Source organism: Marmota marmota, unplaced genomic scaffold, assembly GCF_001458135.2.
Source record: "Marmota marmota marmota unplaced genomic scaffold, marMar, whole genome shotgun sequence".
NCBI classification, from domain to species: domain Eukaryota; kingdom Metazoa; phylum Chordata; class Mammalia; order Rodentia; family Sciuridae; genus Marmota; species Marmota marmota.
In genome coordinates, this window is record NW_026000224.1 from 4,095,880 (window position 1) to 4,114,072 (window position 18,193).

At 54.9% G+C, this 18,193-nt stretch overlaps 1 protein-coding gene and 1 long non-coding RNA gene across 2 annotated transcripts in view; one reads left to right on the forward strand and one right to left on the reverse strand.

Moving 5' to 3' along the window:
* The window catches only part of Arhgef10 (Rho guanine nucleotide exchange factor 10), an 88,862-nt gene that overhangs the window by 19,299 nt on the left and 51,370 nt on the right, over positions 1-18,193 (reverse strand). Inside the window, exons 18-24 of the mRNA XM_048792814.1 lie at positions 16,983-17,152; positions 5,973-6,088; positions 5,513-5,640; positions 5,290-5,390; positions 4,051-4,172; positions 2,812-2,898; positions 1,085-1,308 (exon numbers count right to left, since the gene is read on the reverse strand). Coding sequence (XP_048648771.1) covers positions 1,085-1,308; positions 2,812-2,898; positions 4,051-4,172; positions 5,290-5,390; positions 5,513-5,640; positions 5,973-6,088; positions 16,983-17,152 — 948 coding nt within the window. The remainder of the gene's footprint in view (positions 1-1,084; positions 1,309-2,811; positions 2,899-4,050; positions 4,173-5,289; positions 5,391-5,512; positions 5,641-5,972; positions 6,089-16,982; positions 17,153-18,193) is intronic.
* LOC125613239 lies at positions 8,629-11,315 on the forward strand. The gene is made up of 3 exons (XR_007343751.1): positions 8,629-9,024; positions 9,565-9,791; positions 9,991-11,315. It is a non-coding gene; the product is annotated as an uncharacterized LOC125613239 (long non-coding RNA).

Consider the following 18,193-nt stretch of genomic DNA (forward strand, 5'->3'; position numbering starts at 1 on the left):
GCCCTTACACATGCATGCACAGGCCTTCCCATCCTGGAAAGCAATGCAGCCTCTCCTTATGATGGGACACGGAAGTTCAGATGGACAGGTTTTCTCTGACTTTCACATGCTCCTGAGGGCAAAGTGGCTTCTGCCCACTAGCCGTCCAGGATGGTACTGCACTGACCCACTGAGAGCAAGCCACCTTTGAAACAAGACCCCAAAGGTCAGAGGTGGGATACTCCAGACGTTTACCTTGGTTGAGGATCAGCTCCCACAATTGAACTCTGATTTCTGAGCCTCTTAGCTACTCTTTCTAGATACTGTAGGCTTGTCTCTATGGGGGGCCACGTGCAATGTGAATCTGGGCCGACAGGACCGCCTCTGGCAACAGCTCCTCCTGCATTTGTGCCTCAGGCCAGGCCTCTCAGTCCACCCACACCAGTCACAGTCCATGCACAAACTACTGACACTTTGAACCTGTGGCATCACTCCACCTGCTGCACCTAGGGTGGCATGAGGGGGCTTCACCCTCCAGGGAATTCCCACTGTGGGGGAAGGGCCCCATGCCCTCGACAGCAGGGTGCCCATCTCCTTGTCCTGCTCCCTGTTGAGCTCACCTCCTGCTCCGAGACACACTGGCTGCATTTCCAACAGGTCTGCAGCACTCTGATTTCTTTTTTATATTAAAAATAGAAATTCTAGGTCTTAAAAATAATTAGATCTTCCTATGGCTTAGAACTTCACATCAGGAAAATCATTTTAACTTTCCACTAAAGGATGTCAACGTTCAACGCAATCATAACACCGAAAAATAGCTATTTTATTCCAAAATGCAGGAGTGGTGTGCTTTTAAAGCATGATAAGAATGAGTACCTTAGGGACCAACAGCAGGTGTGAAACTTCCATTGCTCTTTGGGGTCTCCTAGAATAATTCCCAGGGCCCAATCACTGGTGACTTCAGAGCGCAGAGACCTATCCCTCTCCCCAGATCTTGTCATTCCCGCCTGCTGCCCGACGCTCACGCCAACGCCTATTCCCAGGATGGGCCCTAGGTGTCTGGGCACAGCTGAGGCGACCTTGCCACACCCCATGTGACCTCTACCTTCCCTCCTCCGTGCCCACACAGATGGTGGGCACTTCAGATGCTCTGGTGGCCTGGGCCTCAGGGTCCACGATGGTGCTGGGCTCCCGCTGCTGCTCCTCGGCAGGAATGTACCCCATACACAGGATGCGGGATTCGACGTTGAAGCACTCGATGACTTTGGGGGTGGAGTTGTGAAAGGAGACAATGGCAATCTGACCCATCTGGTCACTACAACTTCCAATCTGATCAGGGAGTTAAGAAAAAGAGAGTGAGGGTGCATGGGAACCCCGGGACTCCCAGAAGAAAGGCAGCCTCCTGTGAGGATTGACCCCTCACAAAGCAGTCTGTCTCTGAACCAGCTGCTCCCAGGCCCCTGGCCCTTCAACAAAGTTGGGTCTTTAAATATGCAATAACAGGGGATAAGTTTGTTTTTAAAAAGACATGCATTAAAAACCACACACCCAGGGCTGCTGTGGCAGCTCAGTGGTAGAGTGCTGCTCAGCACTGGGTTCGATCCTCAGCTCCACATAAAAGTAAATAAAGGTATTGTGTTCACACACCCACTCGTCACTACACAAGGGCAAAGACCTATTCACACAGACCTGAAGGGCAAATCATATCCATCTTAAGTAAGTCAACGTTGGAGTTTCACAGCCCTCAGCTAAGAAAACAAGACTCAAAAATAAAAAAGAATATGTCCCAGGGTGGGCCATCCCTTCTCATGTCCCCCATGCGTGCAGCCCTCTGAAGACCTGCACCAGAAGGGCATCTGTGCACCTGCTACAGTGAGTCCCTGAGAATATGCGGCAGACTCGGTCTTCCAACTGCAGCTCCAGTCCAGCTTGTGTATGGGGCAAGGATGGGTCCCTACTAAGGGCCAATCCAAGAGAGCCAGGCTGACCCTGATGACGGACCCTTTCTTCCCCACCGATTTGAGCATGTTCTTAGACCTCCTATTCCACATTACAACGAAACCCTCCTTTGCCCTGTCGGGGAGGGAAGATCAACTGCAGCGTCCCTGTGCCAGCCCTGGGGAGTGGGGTGTCGCCAGAAGAGGAGAAAACCCCCAGCTAGCCCAGATCCCTGTGGGCGGAAAACCTGCATCCCCAAGGCAATGACGCCTCTGCTCTCCTTCACAGATGCTATGAAATGCCAGCCAGTCCGGCCGCTGCGCTGACAGCACGGCTAGGAACACCACTCGGGCAGGAGCTCTGCCTGCAGCGAGCAAGGCCTTACCCTGGACCACAGTCCAGCTGGGAAGAGCTGGGCTTCGGGCTGAGGGTGGACCTGAGACCCTGCGCCTGAGGACTGTCCTCCATTTGCACAAACTAGGAAGGGCCACTGCAAATGCAGGGTAATTTTAGATGCTGTGCTTCACTTGGAACAAATTAATTCCAATGGCCAAGTCTCCAGGGTAAAAAGCCACCAATGTCTGGAAACGAGGAAAGTCCTTCTAATCCAACCACCAACAGGCAAGAAATAGTAAAATGGCTCTTACACGGGTCTGGATGAAATTAGATCTTGTAAAAGTTTTACATGGAAAAGGGCAGAAATAAACATTTTAATTCCTAGAACTTCGTATCTTTCCCCAGAGTCATCAGCTCCCATCAGAGAAAGGCTCTGTGTCTGTGGCCATCACCTGGGCACGCTGGGACTGACACTCTTCTGAGCTGCTCAAATCTGAACTTCACACGACTGTGGGCGCCAACTGTAGGTGAACTTGCAGTACAAATAAAGAACCTTACCCACAGGAAGCCACGCGCCGCGGGGGATGGACCGGGTTGACCTTCGTGATTGAGGTCAGGCTCAGGATTATAAGCAGCACACTCGATCTAAAAACACCAAATCACAGCAAGCACTCGTCAGGGGGACTCCAGCTTGTGATTACATTTTAACACCCCCACAGACTCAGGGTCCTGCCTCTCAGAGTAGAACAGCAGGGGCAGGCGACTGAGGCCCAGCCCTCCCTCCTCACCCAGGGAGACTGGGTGCTCCAGCCTCTCCCCTGCAGACAGCCCAGCGCAGCCTCCATGCTTGACATCTGCTCAGGCACTTGTGATACTGACGCAACGTCACCACCACACGTCCTGGTCGACACATGAAGTGTCCCCCAAGGCTCACGTGAGACAGTGCAGGAACGTTCAGAAGTGAAGGAGGGAAGCCTGACCCTACTGGGCACTAATCCCCTGACAGGGGACAGCTGGGTGGCAGCTGCAGGCAGGTGGGCAGTAGCAGGTGGGTCCTTGGGGACAGAGCTCTCTGCTCCCTGCAGCCGTGTCCGGAGCTGCTTTCGTTGGACACACCCTCCTGCCATGTGCTCTGCCTCAGCTGACCACAGCCTGGACCCATGAGACCTCCTCTAGGCCTCTGGGCACGGCGGTCAGGGGCTGACAGCACACCGCGTGAATGCTTTTTCTGTTCGACTCTTCAGGGAACAAAGACAAGGAGATAGATCTGTCCACAGGGTGCAGATGCAGCTTTGTTCCGAAACATATTCCAGGCTGGTCAACAGGACCCCTGCTGAGGGAGCCCAGCAGACCCAGGCCACTGTCAGCCCTGTGCTCACATTTTAGAAGTGAACCCCTGAGCGCTCAGGCCAAGCGTGGCCGGGGACCAGCCAGGGGAAAGGGAACGGCAGGTCAGGAGTCCCCAGCGCTCAGGAACACGGCCTGCCCGAGCCAAGGAAGTGGAACCTGACGAGTGCTCGCGGGCTTCACTGGGCACCAGGCCGGCCTGGCACCAGCAGTGTGCAGTCCTGTGCCGTCCTGTGCCGTCCAGAGGCCCTCCCACTCCAGGGACCTGCAGGGCCACACTGGGGACAAGAGCCAAGACTCGACCTCGGCCTCAGGCCTGTCGTCTCAGACGTCTCTGACTCACCCTCGGGAGAAGCGGCAGCGGTGCCTGGCCCAGAGGACCGCCCCACCACACCCTCACAGCCATCCCAGGTACGCCCGCAGGAGAGGCAGCCAACCCAGCGCGTGTACCTTGAACTCTGGCTGCCTGGCCACCGTCACTGGCATGTGTCCCACGAGGAGAGGGTGCGTCTCCTTCTTGGTGTGACTGCCCTCATCGTCCACGCAGAACCAGCCCAGGTGGTTCTCCTCCTCTGCGTTACATTCAGAGAGTGGCGCTCAGTCCCAGGAGCTGCCACGCGACAGCCCAGTTCTGCTGCTCAGGAGCCTGAGCCACCAGCATTGCTCGGGGTGGCAGCACCTCCTCTTCCTAAAGCGGGCACAGCACTCGGGGTCCCAGAGAGCGAGAGCCCTGGCCCCGCCTGCTGAATGCCCACGCGCTCTCCCTCAGGCTGCCTCCTTCACCCTTCATGTTCAAAGTCCCCTGGAGGGCCGCCGTCACACACCAGGGATGTGGTGGGGCTGACACTGCGGGTGAAGGAGGACGGTACCAGGAAGACACGTTTGCAGCTAAGGTCCGTCCTGGCTTTGAAGAACCATCTCAAAGATCTTGACGTCCACTTCCCCCCTCAGAGTGGCCGTCTCCCATGTATGGTCACTCTGAGCCCAACCTGGCACACCGCCACCTCAGGAGAAAGGGAGCAGTGGGCCGTCTGCCCTGGGTACAGCCCCACCACGGCAGGAAGCCCCTGCCTCCTGCCCCCCAACTCCCCAGGGGATGAGTGTCCACCTGCAGACCCCAGGTGTCCCTTCTGTTTGGTTCCGTGGTGTCTCTGACAGTCTGATCTGGAGGAGCATCTCACACACATCTACACCCCAGTGTCTGCACAGCAGGTCTGTGTGGTGAGCCACATGAGTGGCCAAGGGACAGAGGAACCAGAAAATAGTCATCAAGCCACGCAGATCCACGGCAGGCCCTCAGGATTCGTGTGTCGCCACAGGGGACAGCAGGCAGGCAGAAGAGCCCGGGCGGCGCCTGCTCCTAGGAGATGCCCACACCAGGCCGGCGCTCTGACCATGGCCTCAGACACTGGGCCACCTCATGCTCAAAAGCCGAGCGCCAGGAGTCCGGTTCCAAGGGCAGCCGAGCCTCCTTCCTGCAACCCCTAAATTATCACACACACTTCTTAAAGATCACACGTCTGAAAACACTCCTCCAGGCCAATGGGGGACTATCACCAAGTCTCTCTGTCTTTCTGATTTTATCCTCTGAGACTGGGAGTTCGGCAGAGAAAGGTCCACAGCGGACAACCAGCGGGATGCGTGGCTTTCTCAGCACACCCAGGTCAGCTTCGGTGAGCCACATCTTACCCAGGGCGAGCTTGGCCATCTGCAAGTTGTTGATCCAGGACTCTTTGATGGCAGGTGTGAATGTGTTGAACACAGCGGTGAAGAAAGTGGGCCGCCCAGACCTGCCAGGAGCAACAGACGCACACTCTACAGAAGGCACGCCACACGCCCGTCTCCACCAGGCACCAGCCAAGAGCACCCACCCGGGGACAGAGACCCACCCCGCCCAGGAGGGCTCTCTGACTTGTCCTGCTTCCCCGGGAGCTGTAGCTGAATTCTGCAGCGGTCAGCAGCTCTGATTTCTTCTTCTTTCTTCAGAATCAGTCTTTGTAAACCTGATGTCCAATCATGGGCTACGGACTGGTTTAAGTTCTACAGAGGGAACCCAGAAGCACATTTATTTTAAAAGAGTTTAAAAAACATGGAGGAGGAGGAGGAAAAGCCAAGTTGCAACACAGAACATTCAGGGAAGCCCAAAGTGCCCCACCTGAGCAGGACATTCAGAGTGGACCAGCGTGCACGGCGAGGCATCTCCAGCAGACCTGACCTTGGTGCACTGCTAGATGCACACGAGCTACACCGGAGCCCGGCCACCCAACCAAGGGAAAGGCACAACAGGCCACGCGGTGAGTCAAGCGCGCAGTCCCCGTGGCAGACCTGCAGACACCCACACCCCCGACAGAGCTCCAGTGCGCCCCACCTACCTGATAGCTCCCTTTAAGGTTTCCTATCAGCTGAGCAATCTGGCCCACGACATTCAGGTCGTGCAGCAGGTTTTGCAGATCTTGATACAGCTGTCCTGGCCCCATGTAAACTTTGTCTACAAAGCAAGCAAGAAAAAGAGGGTCGGTCGAACAGCTCGTTACTGCAGTGCTGGAAAGAAACACAGGTAAATTCTATTTATTATTTTAAGTTGGAGGTTAATCTTGAATTTTTTTAAAGTGGGCATCTTCAAGAATTTAGTATTTTTTTAATCTCTTTTAAATTCTTACTTTGAAATATTTTAGACTTATAGAAGAGAATGGCACGATGAGTCCCCCCAAGTGCCCCTCGCCCACCTTCCCTGGGGTGGAAACTAGGCAGACACACCACTGCCAACGGATTCCCCTGTTCAAATGTCACTGGTTTCCCAAGAGCACCATCCCCTGTCTGGGAGCCACCTCAGGCTCCTGCACCACGAGGTTGTCACGATCAAGGAGCGTGACCTGCCGCTGTGGAGGACACTGTGGGTTATTTTACAGGATGTCTCACGCTTTGGTTTGACTGGTGTTTTGTCATTTCCAATATTTTAAATCTGAACCAAATTTCTAGTATCTGGGGCCAACCCACCCCAGAGAATCCCCTGTGATCCGCCCTGAAGTGCGGGGAGGAGGAAACAGAACATTCAGGGAGGCCGTGGTTCTTCTGCGCTGACTGGCAGTGGGCTGTGCGTGTCCACTCGGCCGTCCCACCACTTACTGAGGCTGGGTGGGCTGCAGTGCTACTCCGACTCTGGGGCACTGAGTCCCACAGCAGCCTGTGGGCAGAGCAGGCCCCGTTCCCCAGGCCAGCTGAAACTGCCCAAGGCCACAAATGTACAACAGGAAGGACTGGAACTCAGAACGACACTCAAGGCCCATGCGTAGACCAAGGGGTGGTGACATCAGTCTTCTCTACGTCCACGTAAATCGACTGTGTTAGCTCACACTGCTACCCAGGGAAGGAGCCAGACTCAAATCCAGGCAGAAGGGATTCGTGTGGCTGAGAGGGGAGCGGTGCCTTGGTGCCTGGGTCCCCAGGGTGCTGCCTGGACATAGTCCTATGCAAAAGGACACAGCTGGGTTGGAGGCTTTACCATGGACGCCTTGACATTTGTAATGGTTTCCAAAAAGGGTCCCGATGTTCAACCAGCCTGGGCGCCTGCACATGCTCCCCGTCCTACAGCACGTCAATGCACACAGTGTGTACGTGAGGGCCAACGAGATCTACGGACGTCCACCATACACACTTCATAGTCACCTGTATCTGAGTGCATCACTGCTTACATGGGAGGAGGCTGCAGTCCTCACTTTGTGGGCACTTAGGTTAAGGGTGTGACTACAGGGGTTTTTCCATAGGGTAGGCCTGGTTTTCAAGATGAAATCTCACGTTAGTTGCCTCTAAAGTATTATGAAGCTTCATAAAAAAGGGGACAAATCTATCCCTGTGACTTTATACAAGTACTAACTTTTTAACAATCTTCCCTTACAGAATGCTTGTAAATATTTTATATTATCGCATATATTTCCTTTCATTTATGAACTTTTGATAAACTCTATAAACATAACTACAATACATTGATACAGTAAATTAATAAAGCTACATTAACTTTATTAACTTTCCAACATCTACTTTATGTTACCTTTACAATTATCGTTCAATAAAACTGACCTTTTTACATGTGGTGTCCAGCTCTAGGAGCGTTAGCACATGTGCGGCTATGTGTGGCACCCTGGGTCAGCCCAGGGAACAGCTCCACCAGGAGCCGCCGCCCACGGGCCCGTTCCAAGGCCACGTGTTGTTTGACGTGTCCCCCCCGTCTTCTGCCCCACCCAGTGCACTTACATTGGCACAGTATTTAGTTGGTGCGCCCTGGGTTCTGGAGGACAGCGTCTCCCACCCCCTGGGCAGGAAGGCACAGGCAGACCTCACCCTGTGCCCATCTGCACAGGGCTCCGTGCTGCATGGCTACCTGCTCTCACCCCTCCTGCTCCGCCTCCAAGCGTGAGGTCAGCTAGAAGGGAAGCGTCTTCTTGGCAACTGTGTCTGGGGGGGGGGGGTCAGGAGTCCAGCATTTGTGCTTGATTTGCAGACGTTTCCTTCTCCCTCCAAACGTCTCTGTGAGAAGCCACATGTTGGAAGGGAACACACGTCGGAACCAGACTCGCTCAGCGCAGGCCAGGGGCCGGCCACTCTCTGTGAACGTGGTTCTCCACAGCGAGGCTCAGGCATCCATGCTCAGAACTTGCTGGAATCAACCCTCTGGCCCTGGTCTGTTTCCTCTCTGTAAAGAGGAACGAAACCACTTTTCCTGTCTGCTTCCTAGCACTGCTCTGAGGATCAAATGGACAGTGACTGTGAATCATTTTTTAACTAACACATACATCATGAATATCGTGCAAATGAGTGCCACCATGGCAGCAGGTGGGCACCCTCCCAGCAGGGGCAGGACGGCAGGGCGGGACACGGTGCAGAGGCTGTCCAAATGTTACTTCAGTCCAGGAGAGAGCTGTTCTATTTTATGGTCAAAATTTACTGACCAATAAAAACCTGAAACTCAAGATTTTGTTAGAGCCGAAGTCCAGCACCTAGTAGTGGATTTCAAGTACTTCAAATTCTGTGAGAAGGTCTCTGGGCTTTCCTTTTCTCACGGGCACTGCCTGTTTCCATGGAAACCCCTGCAACAGCTGGGAAATTCTGGATGTGGGCTGAATGGACCCCTGTGTGAATGGAAGCAGGGGCTGCCGGGCCGTGGCAGCGCCAACACCCGCGGGACCCTCTGCAGGCGGCTTCCTCGGCCTCCTGGAGGCTCGCCAGCCTGGGACCACAGGGCCCGCGGCCAGGCTGGAGCCAGTCCACTCCCAGGCAGGGGTGGGAAGAGCACTCCTGGGCAGGATGGAGGAGCCGCCTTCCCAGCGGAGGCGGAGTGCAGGACCAGGTGCACAGGGAAACCGCTGCTGCAGCCACCCCTCCCGGGCACTGCCCAGCAGGACAGGCACTGCTTCCCAGACCCCCCAAGTACATCGCCCCTTCCAGGACTTGGCCCCTCCTGAGTTCCGCAGTCACCGTCCCTGGCACCACCAGCATCCCCTCCCCGGCCCCTGTCCTCCCCCACCCTCCCCAGCACCCGCCCCTCCTGCCTGCTCCCAGGACGGCTTCCTCAGAGAGCAAGGACACGGTGCTCACCAAGGAAACACTGGCCAGCACCTGCCCTGTGGGAAGGAGCACCCCGAGGCACACAGTGCACACCTGCTGGTGCCAGGTGTGGCTGTGAGACGCAGGGAGGGGCTGGCACCGAGGGAGGAGACGGTGCTGTGAGGCCTGTCCTGTCCAGCCTCTCCTCCCAATGCCCTGGAGCAGGACAGGCAGGAGGCAGAACGGCGACTCCCAGCGGGGAACAGTCCCTGGAGACATCCTGTCTGGAAGCCACCCCTGCTCCCACAGGCAGGGCAGGAAAAGCGGTCCCAGAAGCCTGAGAGCAAAGCCAGGGGACATTCCGAGATGACTTTCCCACAGTGGCCGAGGCTCAGTCTTCTAACGTGAACATCCACTTTCTAGGTCATCCAGGCCAGCCAGATGCCTGCTGACGGGAGGACGTGCTTCCAGGGCCACAGGACCACCAGGAGTCCCTGCTGGGGCAGAGGTGCCCTGTGTGAGCAGGGGTGGAGCATAAGGGCCACCCAGGGAACTGCCCAAGTCACAGGAGCGTCATGGAGGTCACTCACACCATGGGACCTCCCTGAGGCTGTCATGGTTTGGATGTGAGGTGTCCCAAAAGCTCACAGGTGAGGCAATGCAAGACGGTTCACAGGAGAAAGCACCGGGCTGTGAGAGCCCCACCCAGTCAGGGATTCGGTCCCTGGTGGGACTAGCTGGTGACGGAGGAGGTGTGGTGTGGCTGTGGGTGGAGAGTTCGTGCCCGTGAGTGGAGTCTGCTTCCTGACCATCATGGGAGCTGCCCTCCACCACACTCTTCCTCCACAGTCTTCAGCCTCTTTTGAGCCCCGTGGAATGGAGTCTGCTGTCTACGGATTGACACCTCTGAAACCGTGAATCCCTCAATAAACTTTTCCTCCCCTAAAACTGTTACGGCCGATCTTTTAGTCACACAGCGAAACAGCTGACTAAAACAGGGGAATGGTCGACAGTGAGGGATCCTCCCTCCAGCCACACACCCCGCTACGGAGGACGACCGCCCACTGAAACCGGCTTCCTGACCACACCCGCGTGAGGTCCAGTTGTTCACGGGACATGGAAAGCCCCCACTGAGGCTGGCCCCTCCTCACCGACGTCAGAGGTCAGGTCCCCTCCCTAAGACTCCCTCAAAGCACACGGCTCCTGGGAAGAGGAGCCGGACTCAGGCCCCATCTCTCCTCACAGGTGCAGCCCGCAGGGTGACTGGGCTGGGCGACTGCACGCCCCCGACACAGGGCCCGCAAGGCCTGCAGCGGCCTGCCCAGCTTTCCATCAAGTCCAGCCTCAGCCACCCGTCCCTGGTGAGGACAGTCACAGGTCTTTAGTGGCAGCAGAGCAAGGCACACTGCTGTGCGGGGCAGGGGCCGGGGTCAGACGCTGGAGTCTCTGCAGTCAGGCAAGGGGGGAAACCAAGGCCCCCCAGCCCTGGGCGGTCTCGGGAGAACGGCCTGGGTCCCCACACACTGAGCCCCTTCCCTCCTGCCGTGGAAGGGCCAGGGCCGAGTTTCGTGATGAAGCCCCTCCAGCTGCGCCCTGCCTCCGCCCTGCTGGCGCATGTCCTGTCCAGGGCGTGTGCTCCTCTGGTGGGCTCTCGGGTTTATCCCCTCCACGCGCTGCGCCCCGACAGGTTTCTGTATCTCCTGGAAGTTTTCAGGGTCTCTCCGGTGGCACCTCCCAAGGCAGCACAAGTCCACCTCTTCCAGCCTGGGGTTAGTGACCCCAATCTCCCGGTCCCCCACAGATCCCATCACACTGCAGAAGTGTCCTGCACTTTAGAAGACTGGGAGTGAGGGTGGGCACTAGAGCTGACCCCTCTGCAAAGGGGGGCAGATGCTTCCTGGAACGCCATGCCTCTTCAGGCCCACGGCCAGGGAGCAAGACCCCTGGATGTGCTGCCCGCCGGGTCCTGCAGCTCTCAGGTCTGCACTACGGCCACAGCGGGAACAGTGCCCGGCCCAGGTGCACGTGCCCCCGTGCCGTCCTCACGTATGGCCACCTTTCCTCGGGCCCATGCCTCTCTTTTCCTTCATACCCTTTACTGGAGCTTTATAACTGTACATGACGGTGTCATTTGTTGTCACATGTTGTGACAGTGTGATTTGGGCAATGCCATTCCCCAGTATTTCCCCCTCCCTCCCCATCTGCCATCCCCTACTGTTCTCCTTTGGTTTTCATGAGACCCCCACACCCCCTGTTCCCTTTTTCCTCTCTTGCTTCTACATGTGAGAGAAAACATAGGACCCTTGACCTGAGGTTGGGTGTTTCACTTAATATAATGGTCTCAAGTTCCATCCATTTTCCTACAAATGGTATAACTTCATTCTTCTTTATGGATACATAAAACTCCGTTGTGTATATATACACCACGTTTTCTTTAACCATCCATCCATTGACAGACACCTGTGTTGACAGTCCCACAGTGTGGCCATTGTCAACTGGGCTGCCATAAACATGGACATGCCTGTATCACTGTAGTCAGATGGCTTTAATTCTTCAGGATAAATACCGAGAAGAGGTAGAGCTGGGTCACATGGTGGTTCCACGCCTAGTCTTTTAAGAAACCTCCATACGGATTTCCATACAATCTCAGCTGCTGAGAGCCACAGCCAAGTAGGAATGATGGCATGGCATTTTGGTTTGAAAGGTGACCCTGCTCAGGGATTAGGGCGGATCCTGCTGGGATTAGGGCGTATCCTGCGTCCCTCCTTTGGAGTTCCCGTGGAGTTCTCCCGGGGTTTTGAGGTGGAGGGAGTGGATTTTCCCCAGAACGTGCGTGTAGAGTGCCAGTGAGAGTTCGGGAATAAAGAGTTGCTGTTTGAATCTACAAGTTTTTGTGCCCAGCCAGACTGCGGCACTCAGCAATAGTGCAAAAGTGTTCCTTTTCATCCACGTCCTCTCCAGCCTTACTACTGTCTGTGTCTAGATAACTCTGTTCTGACTGTGAGGGAGGAAATCTCTGGGTGGCTCTGATTTGCATTTCCCTAATTCCTAATGATGCTGAACATTTTTTCATGTATTTGTTGGCCTTTTGTATTTCTTCTTTTAAGAAGTGTCTGTTTAGTTCATTTGCCTGTTTACTAATTGAGTTATTTGGGTTTTTTGATGTTAGATTTTTGAGTTCTTTATATATTCTGGCTATTAATCTTCTGTTGGAAAAGTAGGTAGCAGAAATTCTCCCCCATTCTGTGGTTCTCTCTTCACATTCCTAATTGTTTCCTTGCTCTTCAGAAGCATTTTAATTTGATGGTTAGTTTAATTATTAACTCTTGGTATCATTACCTGAGCTTAGGGTCCTATTTGGAAAGTCAGGGCATTGTCCTCTAGGAGTCACACAGTTTCTGGTCTAATTCTGAGGTCTTTGGTCCGCTGTGACTGTGGTACAGGGTGAGAGGGACCTACTCCCTCTTCTACACATGGATGACAGTTGTCCCGGCACCGTTTGTTAGAGAGGCGTCTTTTCTCCAGGGTGTGTGTTTGGCAGCTTTGTCAAGGACCAGATGTGTGGGTCTGTCTGTCTTCTATTTTGTGCTGTTGGTCCAGGGGTCTGTTTTTACACCTTACCATGCAGTTTTGTGACTATGATTTTGTACTGTAATCTAAGGTCAGAAACTGTGAGCCCTCCAGCATTCTTTTTTGGCTTAGAATTGCTTTGGCTATTCTGGGTCTTTTATTCCTCTAAATGAACTTGAGAGCTGTTTTTCCTAGTTCTGTGGAGAACTAGAAAATGTCACTGGTATGTGAATGGGTTTGCACTGAGTCTGCCTATGACTTGGTGGGAGGCCATTTTAACAATACTGACCCTGCCTGTCCAGGAACACGAATCCGCTCTAGCCGTCTTGTGGTGGAGCTTTGGGATCTCTTAAGTGTATGACCTTATCTTCTCAAACAGTGATACGGTGCCTTCCTCCTCTCCCACTTTTCATCCCTTTTCCTCTCTTGCCTCCTCTCTGGTGGAATTTCTAGCACTGCACTAAACAGCCGTGGTGAGAGTGGACACCCTCGTCTTGTTCCAGGCTAGAAGGGAAGTGCTCTCCGTTTTCCCATTCACTACGAGGCTGGCTTTGGGTCTTCACACATCACCTTCATGATGCTGAGGCAGGTTCCTCTGTCCTAGTCTCTTCAGTGTTGTTTGTTTTTTTAATCGTGAATGTGTGCTGAATTTTGACAAAGGCCACATATATTGAAATGACTAAGTAATCTTCGCCCTTAATTCTATTATGCTGCACTCTCATTTTTAAGGCTTATATAACTAACCACAGAATGATAGGAAAGTTACAAAACGAAATGATCAATATTTGCACAGGCAAATGAGTGTTCCCCTTAAAATATGCTTAAAGTGCACTATTCTTCTTCTTCTTCTTCCACCATTTCAGGGCCATCTGGCTCGGAAGGTTTAAAGACTGGTGGACGGTCTCCATAGCCGTGCTCCAGGAACCTGGCTTGGTGGAGAGGCCCCAGAGGAGCAAGGTTAGCATTCCTCTTCCCGCACAGGACTCCCACTTAGCACCTGGTAAGCTGGGAGTGTTCTGTCACCTATTTATTGAAAATGAACCGGGCAGTGAAGATCCGCCTGAAGAGAACCCACCAGAGTCACGTTGCTCCTGGCAACAGGGAAAGCATCTCCTCAGAGCTCCGCCTCCCACATGGGAAGTGATGGGCACCTCCGTGGAACTGCACCCTGGTTGGCTCAGAGTCTTTCTCTCCCCCACCACAGCCGCAATCCAGGAAGCCAGTGAGACCTCGTGAATCACCCAGAAAAAAATGCACCACAGTTTACAAAATAACTTCTGGAATTCAGGAAGCTTGAACCAATCCATGGGTTTCTGGAGGATCAGGGTGAGCAGCTTCAAGCCCAGTGCTAGGAGCAGAGTCCAAGGACTCAGGAGACCAGCCCTGCATGACAGAGGCCCACCCGAGGCAGTCTTCCTGGGGCTGGAGGGCTGGAGCAGCTCCCGGCTGGTTCTGGACTCCCACGGTCCTGCCCCCAGCGCGGTTGCTAGGCAGGGAGACCTACGCTCTGTCTGCAACACCAAACAACCAAGGCCTTCCCAAGCAGAATGTCCCAGAACAGAGGCATTCAAACAGGAGGACTGTCACATGAACGTGCAGTGAGAACAAGAACTCCTAACTGGCCTCTCTAGATGATTCAGAACGAGACAGTAAGGGGCCAGAAGGGGAGAACAGAGCATGGACTGGAGCTGCCACCCCCGAAGGAGCAAGACCCAGGAAAGGGCTGAAGTCCTTGTGCAGACAGAGGGGGCCAACTCCAGGGCTGCAGCTGGGCATGATGCGTCCATGTTACAGCTCTGACACCCAGGACCCCTCGCCTCCTGACCAGCCGCAGTCCCCCTCCATTCTGTGTGAATCTGGATAGACCAGGATCCCAGCACTCGCTCTGCCGGCAAACGTGTTGGCCCCCGACCGCATCCCCAGACGTAGGGCGGCAGGACACTCTGAGGTCTGAAGAAGCCCCACAGGGTCGTGAGCCGAGACCCACCTCACAGGCCACACAGAAGCAACAAATTTCAACTGATTTGTTAAGACTTTTAAAATTTGGCCAACAGGGACACGAAGAGTTCCTAACATCATTCCCACAGGGAAACTGGTTGCTAAGCAGTGAGACCTAAGCAAGACCAAGACCACAGAGGCACGCACGCACCGTCAGGGTGCTGCCAGCAGGTGGGCAGGAAAGGGGGCCTGCGCCCCGCTGGAGGGAATGTGGAGCCAGGGTCCCCCGCCAGACACACACCTGAGGAGAAGGAACGGCATCTTGAGGAGACGCCCAACTCCCGTGTCCACGGCACAGCATCACGACAGCCAGGACGTGGACGACCCAGGAGTCCACTGACAGGATAACAGGCAAAGGAAAAGTGCCATTTATGCGGCATGCTGCCAAGTCCCAAAGAAGAAGGGACATGCTGCCCATGAGGAAGTGGAGAGACTCGGAGGGACCCGTGTAAGTGAAGCACCACACGCAGCAAGAGGAACCCGGCCCTCTCCCACGTGAACGTCGGGAATCGTCCAGCTCAGCCTCACCAGGAGGGCTTCCAGGGCTGAGGGACCTGGGAGGGACTTCTTCATGACGACATGGAGGGCTCCCGATGGCTCACGCCACATCCAGGGGGCACATTGAGGGCTCTACCATGTCCCGGGGGGACAGCGAGGGCTCCGCCACATCTCAGGGGGACAGGAGGGCTCCACTACATCCCAGGGGGACAGCGAGGGCTACCCCACACTCTACTCACACCGTGCGTGGTGGAAGGAAGGAAGACTCACGGCGACTCTGGGAATCAAATGCAAGACGGACACTTCCCAGACCCTTCCTCCCCAGGGTTTAGAAAGACTGACTGACCAGCTGCTTTGTGCCCTTAACCCTGGTGACCTCCCCTGTTCCGAGGTCAGCACAAGTCATAACACAAAGGTGAGGAAGGAAACGGAAGGTGGGGCCGGACTGCGCTGTCTCGGATCACAGTCAGCTTGAGCTATTCAAACACAATGAGGCAAGCTCAGTTACAAACACGGGGTTTTGTCATTTATTTTTTGGTAACCAGGACTAAACCCAAGGGCACTTAACCACCGAGCCATATCCCCTGCCCTTTTCATTTTTATTTTGAGATAGGGTCTCACAAAGTTGCTTAGGGCCTCGCTTAGTTGCTGAAGCTGGCCTTGAACCTGTGATCCTCGTGCCTCAGCCTCCTAAGTCACTGAGATAACAGGCATGTGCCACTGTGCCAGGCACAAACGCATTCTAAAATGTTCACAAAACAGACATGAATAACTTCGATATTTCTAAATAATTTTAAATGATTTTAAAGACTGTTTTATGATATTTAATTTGCCCTTGAATAAATGTTAATGAGTCATGCCAATCTGAAAAAGGATCTCCCCCCAACTCTCTTCCTCCCTGGTCTTCCTTCCTCTGCTCACCACCCCTCTCTGTGCATGTCACCTGAGAGCCAGCACCTCAGGGGACTTGCAACTCTAGTAACACTCCCAGAGCAGCCTACTAGGCAGATGACCGGCAGACGACACGAGGGGACAGCCAACCAGGCCTGGAGCCATCACTCCCACTCCCATCAACGTGCGGCCTCTCAGTGGCTCTCGGGCTCTGGAACCTGTGCACAGGGACTGAACCTGAGAGGTTAAGGCTCAGCTGACATCTAAGGGGTCTTCGCAAAGTTCTCATGCTCGGTGTTCTAATGGTTCCTCAGTCCGGGGGCAGAGGCCAACAAGTGAATAAACCTAGCCTTGCTTTAACTTTTAAAAGGAGGAGGAGGAAAGAATGACTTTGGAACTCGGGTCAAAATCCACAGCACGAACGACGTTTAGTAAGAACAACCCGACTAGGCATGATGCCGGACGTTTCCACAGCCTCTAGTCATGGCGCCATAGTTCACTTGGACAAGTTCACAGACAAGCACTAACGTCACAGAGAGACCCAGGCAGAAGAATTAAGATGCTGGCCACAGCCAGAGTGTGCACAGCGGCCACAGGAGCAGGTCTGACCTGAGACTTCCTGCTGCCTGCAATTCGTGCCCATCAGGAGATGAAGCCCCCGTGCTCACGTGCTTCACGGAAGGGCGGCCTGAGTCCCAGCTGGGGTGGCCAAGTGCACCTCCAGGTGGCCATGGCCCGCACTGCAGGAGGCTGGACTACAGGTGAGACAAGCTCAGGGACACGGCAGAAGCCTTCTGGACAGCTGTCCCACCAGACCCACCACTGAACCCTCCGGTGAGGCACGGCGGACCCCAACCTGCAAGAACAGCAATGGTGTCACTCACGTGGCTTCGCATTAGGGACCACGGCCAGGCTCTCGGGCGCGTGTGTGGTGGGGCACCTGCCTTGGTGCCCTGTGCTGGGGCCATACTCGATCACATCTGTGTGCCCTAGAGGCACACTCCACTTCAGCAGGTACCTCTGGCTGGCTGTGGGGCGGCTCTCATGGGAGGTGCTGGAAGACAAGAAGGCTTGTCTCAGGAGTGCTGTGCCCGGGGTTATCCTCAGACCTTTCACACCCGGGCCCAGAAAAGCAGAAAACCCCAGCACCCGCTTCCCAGGAAGCCTAAGGGGCAGAGCAGGAGGCCTGGAGATGAGGCGCTCAAGAACTCTAGAGAGAGATCCCTGGGAGAACAGTCAACCAGACCCGGCTCCTAGAGGTTCACAGTAACGACGTCCCTGCACTCCCCGACTCCAGCGGTTAGGCGCACAGGGAAACTTAGGAAAAGATGTGACCCCACAATCCTACTCCTATCACAGCACCGGACAGACGCAGAGAAGTATGTAAGGTAGGGGGCCAGGCAAGACCCACAGGTGGGCAGCAGGAGCAGCCAAACAGCAAGACTATGCCACTGGCATAAATCAAATGAAAGGATCTTTACTGCAGCAGAGAGATCACCAGAATCAGAATTAGGAGAAGACCCTGAGGAGAAACAGCAAGACGGTGAGGACCGCCTGGAGCAGGGACAAGGACAGTGAGGACCTGGGGGAAGAGGGGAAAGGATGATGGTGAGGACCCGGGGAGCAGGAGTAAGGATGTTGGTGAGGACCAGGGAGCAGGAGTAAGGGTGATGGTGAGGACCAGGGAGCAGGAGTAAGGGTGATGGTGAGGACCAGGGAGCAGGAGTAAGGGTGATGGTGAGGACCAGGGAGCAGGAGTAAGGGTGATGGTGAGGACCAGGGAGCAGGAGTAAGGGTGATGGTGAGGACCAGGGAGCAGGAGTAAGGGTGATGGTGAGGACCAGGGAGCAGGAGTAAGGGTGATGGTGAGGACCAGGGAGCAGGAGTAAGGGTGATGGTGAGGACCAGGGAGCAGGAGTAAGGGTGATGGTGAGGACCAGGGAGCAGGAGTAAGGGTGATGGTGAGGACCAGGGAGCAGGAGTAAGGGTGATGGTGAGGACCAGGGAGCAGGAGTAAGGGTGATGGTGAGGACCAGGGAGCAGGAGTAAGGGTGATGGTGAGGACCAGGGAGCAGGAGTAAGGGTGATGGTGAGG